Source organism: Centropristis striata, chromosome 1 (assembly GCF_030273125.1).
Source record: "Centropristis striata isolate RG_2023a ecotype Rhode Island chromosome 1, C.striata_1.0, whole genome shotgun sequence".
NCBI classification, from domain to species: Eukaryota; Metazoa; Chordata; class Actinopteri; order Perciformes; family Serranidae; genus Centropristis; species Centropristis striata.
Window position 1 is genome coordinate 4,106,994 of NC_081517.1, and position 22,193 is coordinate 4,129,186.

The 22,193-nt window shown below is 35.2% G+C and overlaps 1 protein-coding gene across 1 annotated transcript; it reads right to left on the reverse strand.

Annotated features, from left to right (window-relative positions):
* Positions 1 to 12,971: 12,971 nt before the first annotated feature.
* coq7 (coenzyme Q7 homolog, ubiquinone (yeast)) lies at positions 12,972 to 21,713 on the reverse strand. The gene is made up of 6 exons (XM_059354771.1): positions 21,497 to 21,713; positions 18,503 to 18,681; positions 16,383 to 16,497; positions 14,725 to 14,864; positions 14,240 to 14,308; positions 12,972 to 13,170 (listed from the first exon to the last, which is right to left on the reverse strand). The coding sequence occupies exons 1-6, from the start codon at positions 21,579 to 21,581 to the stop codon at positions 13,093 to 13,095; spliced, it is 666 nt and encodes a 221-aa protein (XP_059210754.1). The 5' UTR covers positions 21,582 to 21,713; the 3' UTR covers positions 12,972 to 13,092.
* Between the last annotated feature and the right edge of the window lie 480 nt (positions 21,714 to 22,193).

Here is a 22,193-nt window from a genome sequence, read left to right on the forward strand (position 1 = left end):
CTTCTCCCTCCCACTGCTCCCCTCTGATTGCCAGTGTTTTCATTTAAACATCTACTACATGGTCAGCATTGCTGCAAAGCCCCTTTGCGTGGTATGTGACCCTGAGGTCATTGGAGCACACACCTCACACACTCTCCGACACGGGAATGAGCAGTACCATAAGGTTCCCACGTGGTCAACACTTTAGTGGACACTCTCAAGACACAGGTGGTGGACACGCTGTGGCACCAAGCCCAAAACTTCTTTAACAGAAATACCAATTTCTCCATAACAGCATTTATGGGTTCATCTACTTGGGAATGGTCATTACATAACAAGCACTCAAGTTTGATTTGTTACTTTTTTTTCAAGGCACTTAAGAACTCTTCTAGGGTTTTTCTGATTCATAAACAATGACTGAAATAAACTATTGCCATTCTTTCATCTCATATAATAAATTATCCTTAATGTAAAACAGGAGAAGAAGCCAATATGAGATTAAATATCGTGCATAATTGTAAAATACATTTATATGCAGATGATATGATTTAATACTGTCACTCGTTCTTTTTACCAAGCCATTAACAAAAAAACGTAGTTTCTATACTGATAGTGATGGATATAATGCTACCTCCATTCTTAGGCTCTTAGATCCTGTTTACTAGTCTTAGGATCATCACTGGGAATAAAAATTTCTCCAGACGGTGAGTTGCAATAGAATATTAACTTGATAGCTTTGTGCATTGTATGGTAATGTGTCTTTACCTTCAGTTGTATCCTTGTCCAGGTCGGCCTCTGCAGACTCCTGGATGCCAGATTATATTTCCTTTGAAGAGAGTTTTGAAACTTATCCTTGACTGTCCACTTGGACAGATAAACCTCTTAGGGGACCCCGGGGGAGAAATTTCCCTTTGGGTCCTTTTGTTGACCCCCACTGTACATGGCGGTTTAAGAAACCAACCACTGTCAATGTAACGTCATGAACGGGTTTGTAAGTCTTACGAAATGTTATTATTATTATTATTATTACTATATTTCTATAGCACCTTTCAAATGTGTTATGTTGTTATGCACAACAATTTGTATATTATCTATCTAGAAATATGACCGTTCTATTTAATACCTTGAAACAGCTGTACGATCACTGTTTTACAGATCTACTTTGTTCGGTTTGGGAACCAAAAATACTCGGTTAAGGTTAGGTTAAGTTTGGTTAGGTTTGGTTTAAAAAAAAAAAACCCTACTTACTTACTTAACTACAGGACAAAGTAACAAAGGCGACATCGACCATGACATATCTACACATATGAGTGAGTTAATTTACAGGTTTAATTTGACTTTTAATACTAACTTGCCCAAAGTTAATTACTGAGCTACATGATCGAGGATGGAGGACCTGTAACAAGTGACATTCTGCTTCAGATGTGTTGCAAATTTCGAACAAATTTGCAATTAACTAAATTGCGTTGACTGAAAAGTTGTGAACTTTTGGAGGTTTTAGGGGCCAGATTGGTAATCCAGCCTTGTGCTTCTTGGATGACTGTAGAGTGAACGTAACACTGATCAGTGAAGAATTACAAGGCCTAGGGCTCTAAAATTTTGAACAATGAAATGCAACCATCCAAATGTGCCATCAAATAATGATTGCTCAGAAGGCCAGTCGCTGCACTGCTGGGGCTGAAAGGACTGCAAGGTGGAATGAGATTGAAGAATGAGTTAAGTAGAGAAGAAAAAGAAAAATCTATTACAATAAAAGCAATAAACGTTCACTTAACATCCTCCTTATGAGACTGGACAACAACAACAACACACACACACACACACACACACACACACCACAATTAAACTTGAAATAAACAGATGAAGGGCCATACAATGATTCCATTTGTAAAGGCATGCATAACAACTTTAGGATTATTTCAAATATGTACTGTAAAATGGGAATATCTGTTTTTATTGTAGGTGTGTTGAGGATAACTTACAGTATCACTTCTGGAAAAAGAATATCAAGCTCGTACTGTAAGTTATTTGCAATAATGACCTCACCACTTATAGACTTTTACACTCGGTAGACAGATTTATCAAGGTTTTTTTCATTGCATTGGCAGAAAAAATGGTATTTTTGTCTCATTGTCAGGCATTTCATGCTATTTAAGGTACTTTCAACTATGGCCAGAAAGAAAACAAAGCTACTCAAAAATATGCCTGTGAGATCGTATGTGCCTACGCGCAATAAAAATGTACCCTAAGGACATAACTATACTGAATTTGATCTACCGAGCTGAACAATTCCTCATTCCTTCAGTTGTCTTGAAGCATGCAGTCTACCATCTGTCTTCCCAGAAATCAATGCAACAATCTGTTTAACAGATACCTGAAATAGCTGAAAAACGAAAGAAGTTGCTGTAAATCTATCACCATTTCGCTAGAATGTCACGAACAGAGAGATGGCATTGCTGCTATTTTGTTTTTCTTTGATATGGGATTGGACAGAATGATACGTTTTTTACAGCAGGCTTCAGATCAGTGGATTTAAGTGAATTTGTGTGTTACACATCCTGTGATAAAACTCCCACAACTTGTAATGGATCAAACATTGTCCCTTTTAGCATCTACAATAGACACACTCACATGCCACCAGATACACACACAAAGTGAGACCTGGCTGACTGACTGACTGACTGACTGTCTCTGAAAAACAAACATTTTACATAACCCGAAGAGGCTCATGAGACATGTTGAACTTCACCCTGACAGGGGCAACAGCTTGACCCTTCGTGCAGCATAGGAGGCATTCTTTCTCCCCTTGTGTTGTTATTTTTCACAGCCAACCTCCAAGGTCAGGACACCTAAAGCTCGGGTGGTCCGGGCACTTTGTCTGCTGAGCATGTGTGTCATCACCAGCCTCAAGAGCTGAGGGCCTGACTGCGAGCTGGAATATTTGTCGGCTGATAGCTTCAAAGAACAACGGACCAGAGACAACAGTCATGTGTTGGATTCTTATGCCCAGCGCAGAAAGGTTGCAACTCAAAGCTAACAACTAAAAAATCCAACAGTATGAACGACTCATTCAAACCATACATTGGTTTAATCAAACTCCTCTTGTTTTAAGAGCAAAAATTAAACAACAAAATCTTCTATAAGGTTGCGACCCATACCACAATCCTCCCCTGCCACATTGCGTGTAATTTGACAATCTGCAACAGCATCACTCTGAATCTATGTTGTCACCAGCAGTGGAGAGCAAAGCTGGACAAAGAGGCCCATGATTAATAGGAGATAACAGTGGCATCTTTACAAGCCACATGAAAACGAGCCTCAGGCGAGAGATATGAGACCTAGTTGGAGCAACACTGCCAGAGCATCCATTCAATCAGTGAGGACGACAGGAGGGGTCTTAGCGGGATCGGTGTAAAGTGCCGGGCCACTGCAGGAGGCAAGCAGGTGGGGTGGGCAAAACCATGCCTAAAACCAGGTGTCAAGAGGCCTTGCGTTGTAACCTTCTGCAGACTGCCAATGCATCAGTGTGATAGATGGAGGAGGGGTCGATAGAAGCAGAACAAGGTGTTGGATTCGGGAGGGGTGATGATGTAACGTGAATATGTTTTGTGTGCTGCAAGAAGCTGCAGCTCACTCTGCTGCTGAACTGCTCACAACCAAATATGTGTTCTGTTCACCTTATTGGCGTGCCAGACGCACCTTTATCCAGGTCAAATATGTTCCACCTCGAGTATAAATGCCATAACCACAATTCTAAACAGTCAAAGATGTGTAAAGGACAAATTGTGAGATTAGAAAACTACACATCAGGTCATGCAACCTGCGTAGAGGGTATTTTTTCCCCATACAACTTTGCAGAATAAATGTTACCCTCTCTCTTGCCAAAGATGGGCCGCTGGTTCTGAAGTGGGGTGGCGTGGGGTGGGTGCATATTGTGCTTGAGTGAACAGCTTGTCTTTTGGGCTCATGACACAGTGGAGCAGCAACGTGGCCTTGGAGTCATGCTGGATGAACCACCAGGCCTGTCAGTGCAGTGATGGATACCAGCATTGGGGTCACGCCATGCTAAGCTCCGGCACTCGACAATAGGTCCTTCACATAAGTCTTCACACCTGATACAACAATACTACGATCGTACAACATTGAGTGGAAACAGCTGCCCAGTCATCTGATAAGAGAAGATACAGACAAATGTCACCTTCATGTCTGTCTGTCTCAAGTTTATTTACATATAAACACCATAAAAACATTTGTGGGAATCAGAAATCAGCTCGCCAACTGAAGTGGGGCCTTGATTTGTGAGATATGCCTTCATCATCAAAGAGTTAGCTCAATAAAGTGAGAACAGGACAGCCGCACTATAGCAGCTCTGTGAGGTTGCCATAGGAACAGTGGTGCTTTGATCTAAATGGTAACATGCTCAAAATGACAATGCTATAACATACAAATGTTCAGAAAGTATAATGTTTACCATGGTTATCATCTTAGTTTTGTATGTTAGTATGCTAACATTTGCAATTAGCACTAAACACAAAGTACAGCTAAAGCTGATGGGAATGTCATTAGTTCTGCAGGTATTTAGTCAAAGGACAGATTAAAGCGTTGACCTGATGGTAGCACAAGTGCAAAGTTAAAGACCACTCCAGCAAAAATCACCCTGTTAACCTTATCACCATGCCCATATGGTGTTTTTTTATATTCTACAAGATATATCATCGGCGAAATAAGCAACATGGCTGAGTATTACTGCTATCTTTAAAACACAGATTCAAACAGCTAAGGTTTCACGCATCACATACCATAGGAACTAATCCTGACAATTTGCGGGGTAGGGCTTTCCAAATAATACGGTGAACTAAAGTTGCAATGAACAGTTACAAGCAAACAAGCTAAGTAAAGAGTTAGCCAAATGAAAGATGCTAACTACACTGGCCATTCTCATATGTCTGCTAGTCGTTGGTTTTGGTGCATAACCGACTCCCTCTCTTGGTCAGACTGAGGCTCAAACACATATGGCTGAATCGCCAAATGTTTCCCCTAATGCTAGCTGTCTTAATGTGCTTTTTCACCTGTCAAGCTAACGCTAGCAGCAGCAGCAGCAGTGGGCGAGTTTAAAAGGCCAGAATCTGCAGGTCGATTTTAAGGGATTACCAAAGTTAATTATATCCTCGGGACGATGACTATTGTACAAAATAATACTTAAATTTCACTACAATCCTTTCAATAGTTGGGACAAACGTGGTCATCTGACAACTTGATCAGACAGAAAATGTGTCCATGCCATGTTGTCTGTTGTGTAAATTTAATGTCATATCTAACATAACAATGAATTAGCACCCTAAAAATGTTTGATTCCTGACATTCTTGTGCAAGAAGACATTACCTCACTTAAAAATCCTTTGGTTGTGTAACAAGGTCTGCCTGTTCTATATAGCTCTATATTTTACATACTGTAATTGCTAAAAAACATGCACTTAAAATGTGTAAATAATTATCTGCGCTCTTTTACTGCTATTGGTGGTTGCAGTTATTTTGAAATGGGCATGCGGTAATATGTTGACAATTGTGCAACAGTTTTTTCCTAAAGAAATTATTTTTTAAATACTTTGTACTGATGAACTTTGCTCGAGGAATGACCTTTTTTTTATTTTTTCTTTTGCCATAATGATTGGTGGACGGCACTGTGTGGCAGGCAGTAAATCAGAGATTCCAGCTGAAGTGATGTCAGCCCTTTGCATCACGTGTTGTGTCACAGCTCTTTCAGGCCACACACCCCTCAGTCACCTAAAAGATTTATCATGGGTTTCGGTATTCAGATGCACGTGGACATGCATGCATGCATCTTTCAGCCAAACAATATAACATATATTTACTTTTCAGTCAAAACCAAGAAAATCTATGTAAAAAAGAGAATTTCCAATCTGTAACACAGTAATCTTGAGGATACAGTGACATCACTGTACAGGTATTTTTATGTATAGACATACCGCAGAACACTAAAAATGTTGACTATTTATAAAGCTGTCTGAGTGTGGTTGTTTTTCAGCTCATGCTGCTGCATGTGAATAGCTGACCTGAATATGAAGAGCTCTACGCAGTCAGTTTGAGTTAATGGCCCCTCACTTCTGGGAATCTCTTTTTAAAGGGTCAAGGCAATGCATACTCTCATAAGTTTGCACATGATTTGTACATAAAATTTATGGTGACATGACAGTTAGCATCTGTGTTAACTTTATCGCCCCAGGCAGTCGAGTGGACTGAGCTCATCAGATAAAACATAATATCATTATGTCCATGCCATGTTGAGTCAGGATACAAAGTTAGTCTCATCCGAGGTTGACAGACTGTGAAGCATAATGGGCTTAAAGTTAGAGAATCCATGTAAGTGATGTGGACACTTAATAGTAAAGATAATTATTCTGTCTATAAGAAGCAGATGCATCACTACCTTAACCAGTTATTATTCAGAGGTCCCGTCGGCAAACCCGCCATTTTTTTTTTCTTCCTGAGGGTGTAGCGGGCTCAATTTTAGGAGTATACTGAATATATTAATATTATATGAAACTAAATGTGTACTAAATGTGTGTAACAAATGGTATCAACCCAAAAAAATTGCTGCTACAAATTATGGGACACAGTTGAACATGGACTGGACTTTAGAAAGACACTAATGTTATGAGCCTTTATACACCATAATAGGTAAAAAATTAAAAAAAATTATTAATTAAGTAATTTTTATTAGATATTTTTGACCAGAACAATTTGACACACAGTGCTGAGCTGCATCTCAAATTAATCTTCAGGTTCAAAGCTTTCAGATGATGTCATCACTTCTATGTGGCATTTATTGTTGACCTGCTATCTCTCCCTAAACATCCACTGCCCACAACGACCAACCAAACCAAAAAAAAAAGGACCCCGAATAATAACTGGTTAAAGCAACAGTCAGATATTTTGAAAAATATGCTTGTTTGCATTCTTGCTGAGTGAGATGAGAAGATAGATACCGCTCCTGATGTTTGAATTTAAACATGAAGTTACAGCCACAAGCCTTTTAGCTTAGCTTAGCATAAAGACTGGACTGGTGGAAACAACTACACTGCAAAAAAAGCCAACTTGTATTTTTTGGCCTAAAACTGTGATATAAGTTGGTAAAACTTGGAAATATAAATTATTGACATTTAGGGCAATAATGTAAGTTAGCTCAACAAAGGAAGCCAGTTGTCTGCTCAAAAACAAGTTTGTGAGTTGTTGTTACTTATATCTTTAAGTTGGGGTTCACAACAAGGGACAATAGTTCTGCTAACTCTTATTTCTTTGTTGTGAAATGCGGGCAAGCGGTGAAATTCGGTCATTAGCAAAAGCTAACGCTAACTGATGCTAGCGGCTAACTGATGCTAGCAGCTAATTGATGCTAGTGGCGCTGCTTGTTACAACTTCAAGTGTAGCCATTAGCGTATCAATGCTAACTCAAACTTGTGGTCGCAACATTAGCTGACATTTCATAGCGGCGTTACAATCGTGCCAATTCTGCACATTGCAGAAGTTAGCAGAAGTAAGGATTAAAAGTTACAATGTAAACTTATAAGTTAGTAAAATTTACAGATGAGTTGACAAAAATCTGAATTCAGAGTTGAGCAAACTCAAAAACAAAACTTAAAATATTTTGTTTAATTGTCCAACTTAAAATTTTATCGAAGTTTGTTGCCTTGAAATTTTGAGTTCACCCAACTTTTCTTTTTTTTTCAGTGTATCTGAGCTCTGTCCAAATACACATCCAAACTAATAGGCTTTTTTTTTTTTTTAAACATGGAGCTTTGTTACACTTACAGCGAGTGGGAACACTACTCAGGCGTTTCCAAACCTCTCGAATCTAGACGTTTGAAAATGCTGGTGAGCCTGTTTTACTTTGAAAACTCCAGGGTTGTCTATTGAGAAAACCATTGCAGAGGACACTGCACTGGGACAATGCATATAAATCACATGGCTGGAATAAGTTTAAACAGAAATACAGGTACACGCCTTTAAATGAACAAAGATAGGTACATAATGCCCTAAGGAAGAAGGTAACAATACCCTTTTTGTGCTCTTTTTTTTAATCTTCCAATCCGTTTTATGCCCACAAGGCATCCTTACATCTCATCACATTACAGGAGATGTTTGTTTGATGATCATTCTTTAAATTCTATCATTTTAATCTGAGATGAGACAGTACTTTATAGTAATTTCAAAGAGAAACAATCCGCGGATATTACTTAACACTACAGATGGACCTTATGCTATCTATTAGCTACCATGAACCTCATGCTGACTGACAGTCTGCACATATCCAGGCCAAGAAGCAATACAATCTGTATCCGAAAGCTTTTATGACTTTTAAGGATTTGTATCATTCGTGCTGCTCAAAATTTACAACCGCAATTATTCACGGGTAGCAAGACAGTCCCAGTTTAGTTAAGTTTTATTGCCCCTTTCAAATTCTTGTTGCCAATTTCTCCTTCAGTCTTTCAGCAGATTCCTTTGAGTGGTTCTGGGAAAAGATCCTAAACAGGTCACGTGAACTTTTGATTAAAAGACAAAGTAATATATCTATAGTTAAACAACGGCAGCAAATTTAGATTTAAAGTTGATGGTCTGTGGTTATTAACACCTACATGTTGATTGAGTCATCACTCCTGTTTTTATTTAACGGTAATTTCGTCACCCAAAATGGTGCTACAGATGGAGCTGTACTTTTGTTGCTCTATTTAAACAGTTGCACCTTGCTATAAAACTGTCAGCACTATTAATCTGAGCCAGAGATAATGTATGATCATCTACCTTTGATTTGCAAAGCTGTCTACTGTCTCATATTGCGTATGCATAAAGGGGTGACCTCTTATGACTTTTGAAGTGTCATTTGGGTCATAGTGAGCAATAACAACAAGTTAATATATTGTCAACAACATGTACACTGCAAAAAAGGTGTCTAAAAACAAGATAAAAACACTAAATCTGAGGGAAATGATCTTGCTGCATTGACAGATAATTTCACTGGACAAGATTTCTTAAATTAGGTTATTAAATCTAAAAAAAATAAAGCAGCGATGAACTGGCCCGAGCAGAGTGCACTGCAATTTATTTGTTTCTTACCAAGATAAATAACTTTAGATTTAGAAGTGTAGTGTAATTTATCTTGTTTAAAGAGTTAATTTCTTATTTTAAGCGTTCAACATGCTTATTTCTAGATTTAAAAGTCTTGATTTAAGAAATATTGTCAAGTGAAATTATCTGTCCATGCAGCAAGATCATTTCCCTCAGATTTACTGTTTTTATCTTGTTTTTAGACACACCTTTTTTGCAGTGTAGAAATTGCTTATACAAATAGAGGGGTTATGGAAATGGCTAGATATGGAGAATCACTACTACACTTCAACCAACTCATTTTGATTAGCGGTTCACCATTTTATAATGTGTAGAAATGCTGAAAAGAGACCTGTGATCATTTATCCACCATCACAACAAACATGGTGATGTTGGGGTTGTTTACCATCAGCGTTTACTTGATGGGCAGTAAAGAAGAGCCTATTTTTAAGGAATGGAAGGCCATACGGCACATTAACCCTTGAGGTCAGGTCTGATATGCAAACCCACCCAAGCTAAAATAACTCCTCTGACCTCATGCTAAGCAAAATAGATCAGAGCTTGTGAACCTGGTTAACAGTCGTAGACTGTATATAAATAATGGATGCAGTCACCGTGACGTCACCCATTGGTTTGTTGACTGCCATGTTTGTTTTTTGAAACCGGGAGGGACAATTTTTGCACTTAGCCTGGCTAACGCCAGACTATATCACAACTAAGATCTAGTCTGGATACCAGCTATTCATTTTTCCGTAGAGGAGGCGTGGTTTATGATCCTTCATGGATCATAAATGGATCAAACCCTTGATACAATATGTTTTTTTCTTCTAATTCGTCACCTTCAGTGCTCATATATACACTGTAAAAAAATCTGTTAAATTTACAGTAAAATACCGGCAGTCGTGGTTACCAGAACTTCACCGTAAAAAATCTACTGTAAATTTAAATGTTAATATCAGCAAAAACTGTACTTTATACTGAAAAGTACCCTACTTTTTAGGATAATTGTCTCCTTGTGACAATATGGTATTTCTCCATTAATTTTACATGAAAATTAGTAAAACTGAGTTTTCTCCTTGATTTAAGGTAATTAAAAGTTTCTACTACAGTGATGTGCAATTTTTAATTTTACGCCCCATTTCTCATGCAGGTTGACTGGTGTTTTTCTGTAATTTCTAGAAACGTTTTGACGATATTTTGTGGCCCTCACCTTGATATGAAAGTTTAATGTGAGCTTTATATGAATGGCACTTTACCGTGTTGTGTGTGGAAGGTCCCTTTAATTACTTTTTTTGGTAATTTTGTGTCGTTTTTTTTAATAATTTTGTGTCTTTTTTTTAAATAATTTTTGGTCTTTTTTGGTAATTTTGTGTCTTTTTAAAATAATTTTGTGTCTTTTTTTGGTCATTTTGTGTCGTTTTTTGGTAATTTTGTGTCTTTTTAAAATAATTTTGTGTCTTTTTTTGGTCATTTTGTGTCGTTTTTTGGTAATTTTGTGTCTTTTTAAAATAATTTTGTGTCTTTTTTTGGTCATTTTGTTTCTTCTTTAAGGAATTTAGTTTTTTCTGTAATTTTGTGTCTTTTTAAGTAATTTTGTGGGGTTTTTTTGCTAATTTTGATACTGCCTCTAGCAGCTCTCACGTAATTTGAGTTTTAGACCCCTGGTATAGATAGTATGATGTTTTCAATTTAATCACCCGTAAACCCTGCTAGAGCCAAGAGACAAATTACCATCAAAGGATCGGCCCCTGCCACTGGCCATAAATCACTGCATCATCATGTCCCCAGAGCATGAAAAGGCTAAACCATGGGTAAAAAGGCTTTGGGTCAGTACTCAATGTACAGTGAGGACATACTGATATTGACTAGCAGGGGAATGAACACTTTGTTTGACCTGCTGAAAGGCCTAGTAGATTAGGGGCCCCTTGTCAATCCGTCTCTCTCTGTGACCTAACGTACCATGAACAGCTGTGTGAGGCGCTTAGCAGTTAGGCCAGGATGACAAGTCATTGCTCAGCTTGATATATGAACTATTACATGTGAAACAGGAGAGTTTGTTGAAGGGTATGATGGCTGTGTATTCTAGTAACAATATGTCCTTATTACATGTATTTTAGGTATTTGTGTTTTGGTCAACAGCAAGCGTAAAATATTTTTCTTTTCTCCATTGCTCCACAGGCAGCAATAATAATACTCTAATATATATTAAGTAAAAATAACTAGAAGGGTACTAAGAGATCGCAGACATCCGCCACGAAATGTCTATCTTGATATGTAAAAACTATGACTTGAGGGGGCGTTCACATACATATTTCTTGTTGATTTTAATGCCTGGTACAATTAAAGGTACATTTGTTTGGACGAATATAACGATAACGTGAAAAATACCTCAAAAGACTTTAATTTAGGAGCTGATATCTAGACATTTTCCATGGTTTTCTTGATAATGATTTTGGTTATTATCAAGAAAACCATGGAAAATGTCTAGATATCAGCTCTTGAATTAAACTCTTATGAGTTATTTTTGTTGTTAGAGTAAAGATTACAAACACTTTCTGTGTGGAAAAACTTGCCTAGCTTTTTTAAAGTAAATGTCACTGCAATTTTTTTCAGTGTTCTTGAAGAAAAGGTTTTTTTTAAAGCCTTGAAAGTGGTTTATTTACCAATTTACCAACATCACTTATAAGGCAGGCTGCCTCTCAGGGTATTGGTACTAAGTAATATTGAAACTTTTCCAGTCAAATCAGACCTTCATTAATACTTTTTGTACTCATATATAGAAAACAATGAATATACATATGGTTTTGCTCACAGCCAATTACTGCAAATGTTCAGTATATCATGACGTGTGATTGGCTACAACCCATACAGTCTGTGTGCTGTGAAGTTGAGTGTGTCTTTTTCATGAGGTTGGCAGTTGAGTGTCATGTGTAAGAATCATTCAAGTGGTAAAGTGCACTGAAAATGATTTAGTCCTTACCAAGATATAAAAAAAGAAACCTAACAACTTTAGAAGTGTTAGATAATTTATCTTGTTTTAAGAGTTAATTTTTCTTTTTTTCTTTTTTTTTATTTACACAGTATTATCATTTGTGTATTATTTACAAGATATCAATATTTCTTTATTTTTTAAAAACACATTTACATACAAGACATACAAGTAAACAAGGGTACTAAAGATAATCAGAAAAAAAATAATAATTAAAAAAGATGTGGGAATAGCAAGCTGAGGAACTAAAATCGCCCCCATAAAGAAAAAGACAAACATAAAAAGGCATACATATATTCAATGTATAATTCAGCCATTTGCATATTTAAACTATTAACTTCATGACAGCCAGAACAGAAAAATAGGAAAATATATGGTAGCAATAGAAACTTATCTATAAAACATTAAAATTAAAGTAAAGAAAAAATTATTGATCCTTATCCCAATCTTTTATAATTGCTAAGTTTTGCCAACCATCTGATTGTGGCTTTCTTTTATTTTTTATCATAAACTTGGTCAATAAATAATGATGTTTTAGGAACATAATGAATGGTTCCAATTTAATATATTTTTATTTTTTGAAAATAAAAAAAATCCCCAGAAGCACAATGGTGTTTAACATATTTTGTTAAGAGTTAGTTTCTTTTTTTTTTAAGTGTTCAACATGCTTATTTCTAGATTTAACAATCTTAATTCAAGAAATCTTGTCAAGGGAAATTATCTGTTCATGCAGCAAGATCATTTCCCTCAGATTTAGTGTTTTTCTCTTGTTTTTAGAGTAGACACACCTTTTTTGCAGTGTGGAGGTGGCATTTTATGTAACTGAATGCAGAGTGAATGATGTGAATGTGTGTAAATAACAAATGTAATCTTACAATAGTACAACAAAAAGTGTTTTTATTTACAATAGACCAAAATTCAAACTGCCATTCAAATTCAGAGCATTTACACAAACTGACACATCATATCAAACAAACATTTTTATTATTCTCAAAACAATGTCAGACACGCTGAGAAGCATATATTGCAACTTTGCAGCCAATCTGTATTGCAGTTTTAAGTAGCCAGTATCCAGGCACCTGAAACAAAAAAACCATGAAAGCATTATTAGATTTTAGACATGACAATTGATATTCATGTGTTTTGTGTTATTTTGGTTTACTCTGATAGCACAATGGGTCTTCTGATCAAGTTTTTTTGGAAATCAAAGTATTGAATGGCACTTTACCGTGTTGTGTGTGGAAGGTCCCTCTAATTATTTTTTTTGGTAATTTTGTGCCTTTTTTTAATAATTGTGTTTCTTTTTTTAAATAATTTTGTGTCTTTTATGATAATTTTGTCTCTTTTTTTGTAATGTTGTGTCTTTTTAAAATTATTTTGTGTCTTTTTTTGGTGATTTTGTTTCTTCTTTAAGTAATTTAGTTTTTTCGTTCATTTTGTATCTTTTTTGTAATTTTGTGTATTTTTAAAAAAAGAATTCTGTCTTTTTTGGTAATTCTGTGTATTTTTTTGCTCATTTTGTGTCTTTTTAAGTCATTTTGTGTCTTTTTAAGTCATTTTGTGTCTTTTTTTGGTCATTTTGTGTCTTTTTTTGGTCATTTTGTGTCTTTTTAAGTCATTTTGTGTCTTTTTTTAAATAATTTTGTGTCTTTTTTTAATAATTTTGTGTCTTTTTTGGTAATTTTGTGTCTTTTTTTCTTAGTAATTTTGTGTATTTTTAAAATAATTTTGTGTCTTTTTTTTGGTCATTTTGTTTCTTCTTTAAGTAATTTAGTTTTTTCTGTCATTTTGTGTCTATTTTTTTGTAATTTTGTGTATTTAAAAAAAAATAATTCTGTCTTTTTTGGTAATTCTGTGTATTTTTTTGGTCATTTTGTGTCTTTTTAAGTAATTTTGTGTCTTTTTTTGGTCATTTTGATACTGCCTCCAGCTGCCCTCAGGTAATTTAAGTTTTAGACCCCTGGTATAGATAGTATGATGTTTTCAATTTGATCACCCGTAAGCCCTGCTAGAGCCAAGAGACAAATTACCATCAAAGGATCGGCCCCTGCCACTAGCCATAGCACAATGGGTCTTCTGATCAAGTTTTTTTGGAAATCAAAGTATTTGTGTTGATTGTGCAGTGGAGGAAAAGTGGAATATACTCACTGATTCAGCATCATGCTCCAGTCCGGTATCATGATGCTCCAGCTCATCATCCCTGAATTCCTTTATTACCTTTTGAAATATAATAGAAAACTATTCATTAAGCATGTGAATTTATGCCATTTTCACAGCTTCAGTGCTTTAATGAGACACGTGTCAGGATATTCTGACAGGACTGACAGTAAAAGACCAGCAACCAGAAGGTTTATGTCATTCCTTTTGGAGCACCTCTAAGTCTAAGCATTCACATGACTTAACCCTTTGGAGTTTGGAGCTATTTTGTCTGTTTTTGACTCCTTTTCATTCTGCATGTATAAACCACTTCAAAATCTTTATCATGACATGTTGGTATCATTGTTTTTAGCACAACCTCACCTATATGGCCTGATTATTTTTTTCATTTTGGGACAAAAAAAACATTTATGTATTATCACAAAAAGGTTTTTGCCAGTGAGACAGAGTTGCAGAGGAAACAGTTGCTGACTCACCTGTAACAGTTCGGTGTATCTCTCGGGGTCCTTCTCCATCAGCGCTCTTATCTGGCTGTTGTAGTGCTCTGAAATACTCTCCTCCACCGCTACAGTGCAGGCCATGGCCCCTTCTTTCCCCAGCAGTGCTGTGGACGCACCTGGGGGAGATTAAAAACAAAATGCATACAAATTTCAGATTCAATAATGAAGCAAAAACTGCTACAAAACCAAAACAAAATGTGGGTGATCCTGCTTTAAATGTATACATGTTAAATGATTTATGATTACTGCATTTGTCTTCTAGCTTCATAAACTACTAAAAGTACTGTACTTAAGTACAATTCTGAGGGACTTGTACTTTGAGTATTTCCATTTTATGCAACTTTATACTTCTACTTTGCTACATTTTGAGGCAAATATTGTACTTTTCACTCCACTACATTAAGCTGACAGCTTTAGTTACTTTTCAGGTCGAGATTTGACATTAAAACATGATACATTTAAAATGATGACAAATTTTTATTATTTAAACCACAAAAAAGTATATTAAGTAGTTAGAATTAGTCCTCGCTTGACAACACTAAATTAAAGCTTACATAAATGCATCAAAAATAATAATACAGTACTATATTTGGACATTCTGAGTGGGTCCATTCTGCATATATTGTACTTTTAACTCCACTACATTTAGCTGACAACTTTAGTTACTTTTCAGATCAAGATTTAACATAAAAAACATGATAAAATTAAAGTTAGACAAAAACTAGACCTCATAACAGTATATCAAGTAGTTAAAATGAGCCCTACCTCGAGAAAATAAGAACATTGCTTACATAAATGCATCAATAATAATAATAATCCAATAATATATTTAGAATATATAAAATAATCTGAGGCCATTCTGCATAACGAGTACTTTTACTTTTGATACTTTGAGTACATTTTGATAATGATACTTTTGTACTTTTACTTGAGGAAGTTTTGAATGCAGGACTTTTACTTGTAGTGAAGTAATACTGCAGTGTGATATTAGTACTTTTACTTAAAACATAAGAACCCAGACCAAGATATCCTTAAAGGATGTGTTCTATAAGTGGACCACATAGAACACATTTATGATGTTTTCTAAAAAAAAATGCTACCCCTAAATGTCAAAGATCTGTGATGTGACATATACGTTACAATGGGCGTTTATGGTATTTATGTTTATGATATTTTTTTATTTTAAAATAGAAAAAAAAAAACTAGACACATTTTCTGCTTAGAGACACAAACTTGCCTTTATCTTTTGCATCTCCATAACATATATCAAAATTGTGATTTTAATTTGTTCAGGAAATATGGTCAGAACAAGTTAAATGTAACACAGGACTTGTTAGATGGGTTTAAACTGAGCCTAGTAACAAGAAATAAGCTTTTTGAAAATTTTCACATTTCTGTTTCCAGTCACAGCCACATTTTGGAGAAGTAATTTCTTGTCAAAGTCACATGACCACCACACCAGGGTGTTGAGTATACGTTGCTTAGGGATTTAATGAGTTTATGTGAAGTATAAAGCTGAATATGGGAGATTCTAGAAGATTTAAAGTGTTTGTTACATGGGTGTCACCATAGGTTCTTATGGGTTAAGTAAAGGATCTGAATACTTCTTCCACCACTGATGGTTCTGTACCAACCTAATGCAAAGCCAGCGATGTTCCAGATGGGCAGCAGCGCTGTGGGTCGAACTCTGTTCTCAGAGAGAATCTCATTGAATTTCTCAAGATGTTTCTTTTCTTGATCCCACATTTCCTAAAGGAAACAAACAAACATGGAGTGTTTAAAAAATGATGCAGTTACACTCATGCTAAACGCATAAATACACTGTCTTCTATTGTGCATCCCAAACAAGCAAGTTACAGTTTTCTATGGAGTGTTTGTCAAATATAGCAAGATTATGAATGGAAATACACTAAATACAACTTTCCATAGTCACCTTATTACCCCAAACAAATTAAAAAGTATTGGTATCAAATGACGGTGTATATCTGGTCCAATATGCACTGATATTAATTTTTGACTTCTAGAATTTGTTGACAGTGTAATATGTGTATGTAAAATGAATGATAATGTTATAAATTCCTAAATAAAGTAATTTGTTTTTAAAAAATCTGTCTTCTTATGTATGCACAATCCACATGTTAAGGCTCTATTTTCCTTCCAGATTTTTTTAAACAACTAAATGGGCTGTCATATCGGCAGTGGCAGTTCTACACAGGGGCCTCCAGGGGCCACTGCCCCTGTGAAGAAGCCCATGGCCCCTGCTGTGGCCCCTGTGTCAAATTAATAATAAAATGATCAATTTATAACGATAAACAATTCTTACCTATTTTCTGTTCAAACAATATCTCATTGTACACAAAATGAACCCAGAATGTGTACATTGTATAATAGTTTAATTGTGCAATAAAAACTTTCAAAATAAAAGAAAGTAATTGTGCACAAAAATTAAAAATGTCATTGTCATACAAAAATAGTTATTGTTGGTAAGTCTCATTGTTTCAATCAGTGTATTTGTATCTTCCAAATATATTTAAATTTGATTTTTTAAGGGTTTGAATGCTTAAATATAATCTTTGCCGTTTTTTAATGGGCCCCTCTGATTAAATACTGGCCCCTGCTTGGCCCCCACAGTAAAACTGGTCTAGAACCGCCACTGCATATTGGTAATCAGTGAAATTTTCCCTTCTAAAATCGGTATCAGTCTCAAAAATCCCATGTCAGTCAGGCTCTTATTCTAGTGTCAGATCTAAACATTTATCAGTGTTACAGTTAGGAGGAAAATTTGAGTTTCATGTTTATAAAACAAAGCATCCCCAACCAGCCACATTGGTATTTGAGAGTTTCTCATACGATTTCTGGATAGTGAAAAATTTTCACAATATTTTGACATTTGGACGCATCATTATCAACTGTCGCAGAAAAGCATTTTACAAATCAAGCAGACCATTGCAAAGCCATGCTTGGCCTAGGGCTGGGCGATATGGACCAAAAGTCATATCCCGATATATTTAGGCTGAATATCGATATACGATATATATCCCGACATTTTTATTGCAAAGTGAGAGCAAATGTTCAGTCAAAGTCAAATATGACATGTCACAAGTAGTTTTATTGAAATCATTTTATTTAAGTTAATATAAATACTGTATAACAACAGGAGTACCTTTTTTTTTTTTAAATCATAGCTCCATAAAGTGGATTTAAATAAAAATATCTTTAAAAAATTAGCCTTTGAAATAAAATAGGCCAATCTTTTTCTGAGATAAATATATTTATATGAGAAAAGAATAACAAACATTACAAAATAACTGAATATGATTTTTTTTTTAAACCCTAGTAAGGGCAGCATTTATATATAAAGAAAGAAAAAATGTAACTATGCTGATATTATGCAATATGGTCTCATTCCATATCACATTTAAAAATATTAGGGGTGCACCGATTGCAATTTTCTGGCCGATCACCGATTTTTAAAAAGCCTGACCTGCCGATTCCGATTTTGGCCGAGACCGATTTTTTTATAACTCACAACTGAACCTTCAATGTTTGAATCTTATTTTATTGGAAAACAATAACACAGCAGTATTTTCTTTAACAAATAAAGGAAATGACAATGTCTGAGGTAGTAAGTAAAATATTGAACTTAAAATAAATAGCAACATTAAGCCGCAAAATAAGGAAATCGGCGCCGATCGATCAGCACCCCTAAAAAATATATCTATCGCCCAGCCCTAGCTTGGCCCTCTGTCCATACCTGAATAAGAGGTCCAGTACTAGTTCGACCCAACACTGCCATCTGGCCGGCGTAGATGCGGTTGGCCCCGTATTCACCCGCATGATCCACGCGCAGGATCCGGTCCAGCATCTCCTTCTCCTCACTGTCTCGTGGGGTCGGGATCACACTGTAGGCACGTGAGCTCAGCTGGGGGGGTACTTTAAAAACACACAGTCTGTGGTTACCACACAATAGCTATATATTAAGCTTTGTATGCTTTATATTAAGGTCCTTGTAATAACCATTAATTAACAAGTAATAAGGCCCTTGTAAGTCCTTACAAGATGCTTATTAACATTATTGTGTGTTTATAAGCTTATATAAGTGTTAATAATGGCATTACAAACACCCATGACCCACCCATTATGTCTTTGCCATGCCTTTATTAATCTTATTTTGTTTGCTTATTGATATTAAAATATACTTTATTGCTCATCTATTATAAGTTGACTATAAGTTAACTATGCTTTTTGCAACTACCGGATCTAAAGCGAGAACAATGCCTTACTACTTGTTAATTAATGGTTATTAAGGACCTTATTATAAAGCGCTACCAAATATATTGATATATTTTTTAATGTGATATGGAATTAGACCATATTGCATATATCGATATAGTTACATTTTTTTCTTTCTTTATATATAAATGCTTACTTGGGTTTGTCATATTTAGTTCTTTTGTAATGTTCGCTATCCTTTTCTCATATTAATATATTCGTTTCAGAAAAAGATTGGCATATTTTATTTTATAGGCTATTTTTATTTAAGGTATTTTCTATTTAAATGTGCACTTTATGGAGCTTTGATTTAAAAAAAAAAAAGTACTCCTGTTATACAGTATTTATGTTCACTTAAATAAACGGTTTCAATAAAACTTGTGAGATGTCATATTTGACTTTGACAAAACATTTTCTCTCACTTTGCAATTAAAATATCTGGATATATATCGCATATTGATATTCAGCCTAAATATATCGAGAAATGACATTTGGTCCATATCACCCAGCCCTATAAGGGGAAAATTTTAAGGCAAAAAGTATGTCCGAGCTGGGAGCTCAAATATTTGTTACACCTGAAACTCCTGTATATGATACTACACAAAAGTTGTTGTTGTTTTTAAGGTAATTTGTTTTTTTAAACTTTAAATAACTGTGGCTAACAAGTTGGAGAATGTACATTAATGTGCAAAGTAGCTTTTCACATTGTAGCTGATTGAGTTACACTACAGGCCAAAAGTTTGTAAGTAACTTAAACGTTCTGTTCACAATGGCTTTCTTGAAAAACCAGTATGGATTCTTTGGAATTAACCATTTTCCAGTTTGCATTATTCACTTTAGCTCTTTGGCTGTTGAGAGTTTGGATACAAAAATCCCAATAAACCTAAACTGTGTTCATAAATCTAACTGTGTTCATAAGTCTAAGCAATAAAAACCCAAAGACCTGATAATTACAGTAAAAAATGTGTTCTAATAAGTGACTCTCTATATAATAATCATGTTTATTTTGTTGCAAAGTATAGCAATGATGATCTTTTTTTGATCTTGCTTCCAAACTTTTGGCCTGCAGTGTAGTTTGAAGGACTTTAAATAAAGTTAAACATAATTTATTATGTTTGGTTCGACTAAAATATCAGTTTGGATAATAACTAGCAACATTGGCTAAACTAATTTTAGTCCGGCGGCTTAGGACCAGATTTGGGAAGAAAGCCGATCCGAGATGGCACCCATATAAAGTCTATGAGAACCAATACATCTTCCAAGCCACACAGAAGGTCAATCTTGGTGTCAAAATCTACATTTTCTGGGTCAAGGAATCATTTAAAGCTGTTGAGAATATCACTAGATGATTATTTGATCAAATAGAAATGTTCATTTTCACCCAGACTGGTAGGCAACTTGCTTCAAGTGCTGCAGCAGAGAATCCTGAGCTGAAAATGTTTGGAATCTAATAATTATGTAAATACATGGCCAAAATGAACATATCTATTTGATCATCTAGTGATATTCTCAGTAGCTTTAAACTATTCTTTGACCCAGAAAATGTATATTTTGACACAAAGATTGACCTTCTCAGTGGCTTAGAAGATATACTGGTTCTCATAGATTTTATATGGCTGCCATCTCCGATCTGCAATCTTGATGAAGTGGCTCCTACCAAAAATTGAAACCTATAGTGATAGAGAGCATGTGGAAAAAATTTGGTGCTTTTGTCCGACGTGTCCCCTTTATTTTATTTTTATTTTTTTTATTTTTTTTTTTTATTATAACTTTGTTTCACAAACATCAAAAATATACAATTCATTACAAAAGAATTTCACATGTATAATCTACGCCGGGGGGATGGGCTTACAATAATATATTTAATAGTTCACAAATATCAACTGTTTTGATAGCTTTTTGGTTATTGGACAATTTAATAGAGGCGATGTACTGCCTGAGCTCATGGTGAAAGGCAACAAAAGATGGTTTTCTTCTAGCAAATTTGCATTTATGAATATGAAATTTCGCCATCAGTATGATCAGGTTTATAATAAATATTTCGTTGAGTTTTTCTTTATTTTTGTTGAAGAGCCCAAATAGTACATCCCTCCAAAACAACTTAAAATCTTTATAAACATTTCTTGCAATAAAGTTACAAATCTCAATCCAAAGACCTTGGACAAAGGGGCAGTACCAAAATAAATGAGTGACAGTTTCAATATTTTCAGAACGTGTCCCCTTTATTTAGCTAAGAAAACTAACAGGTGTTATGAAACATTTTGTCCTTTTTGTAACTTTTTCCTGTGACCCTCTGACTCATGACTTGGAGCATAATACAATAACAATGGTAAGAACATCCGTTATAAACTAAATAAATGACACAGCTAGCTTTATAGCTGCGTAACGTTACAAATCCCGACCAGTGGCTAGTGTTTTTAGCATTATTAGCATATTAGCATGTTAGCCTGTAAACAGAGCAGCTGCTGCTTCTTACCTCTGCATCTTAAACACTGACGAATCATCGCTGGGCTCAAAATATTCGACCAGTCATATAAAGCTGTACGTGCAGCTCTGTGCATGGTAGTCACTTTATAGTTTAACTACCTGTCTTATCGAGGAAACGATTTAAAAAAAACGTGTGCAAACTGTCATTGAAAGTGTCAGAAGGTGGATGTTCTTCCTTCTTCTTCTTCTTCTGTGGTGTTTATTGGCAGTTGGCATCCTTTTTGTTGCATTTACCGCCATCTGCTGGACTTAACTTCTGTCATACTTTCCTCCTGTTATATTATTTGAATTAATCCAGTTGTGGCCAAGGTTATTATAGTTAACGAAAACTAACGAAATAACGAAAACTAGAATTGAAAACACATTTTCGTTAACTGAAATAAAAACAAAAAGTTTTAAAAAAACGATAACTAACTGAAACTGTATTGTGTGGTTACAAAACTAACTAAAACTAACTGAAATTATAGTGAAAATGTCTTTGTCAACTTTTTCATACGTAAACCTTTTTGGTTGATATGAAATCAATTTAATCTATCTTGTTTTATGACTTAATAAACTTATTGGGGCTGAGATGGATCAGACAAAGGAAATAAAGGAAACATTTATTGTGACCTTATTGAATCTGGCACCCAACAAATACCCCATTACAAAACAACTAAAACTAACACTAAAACTAATAAAAACTA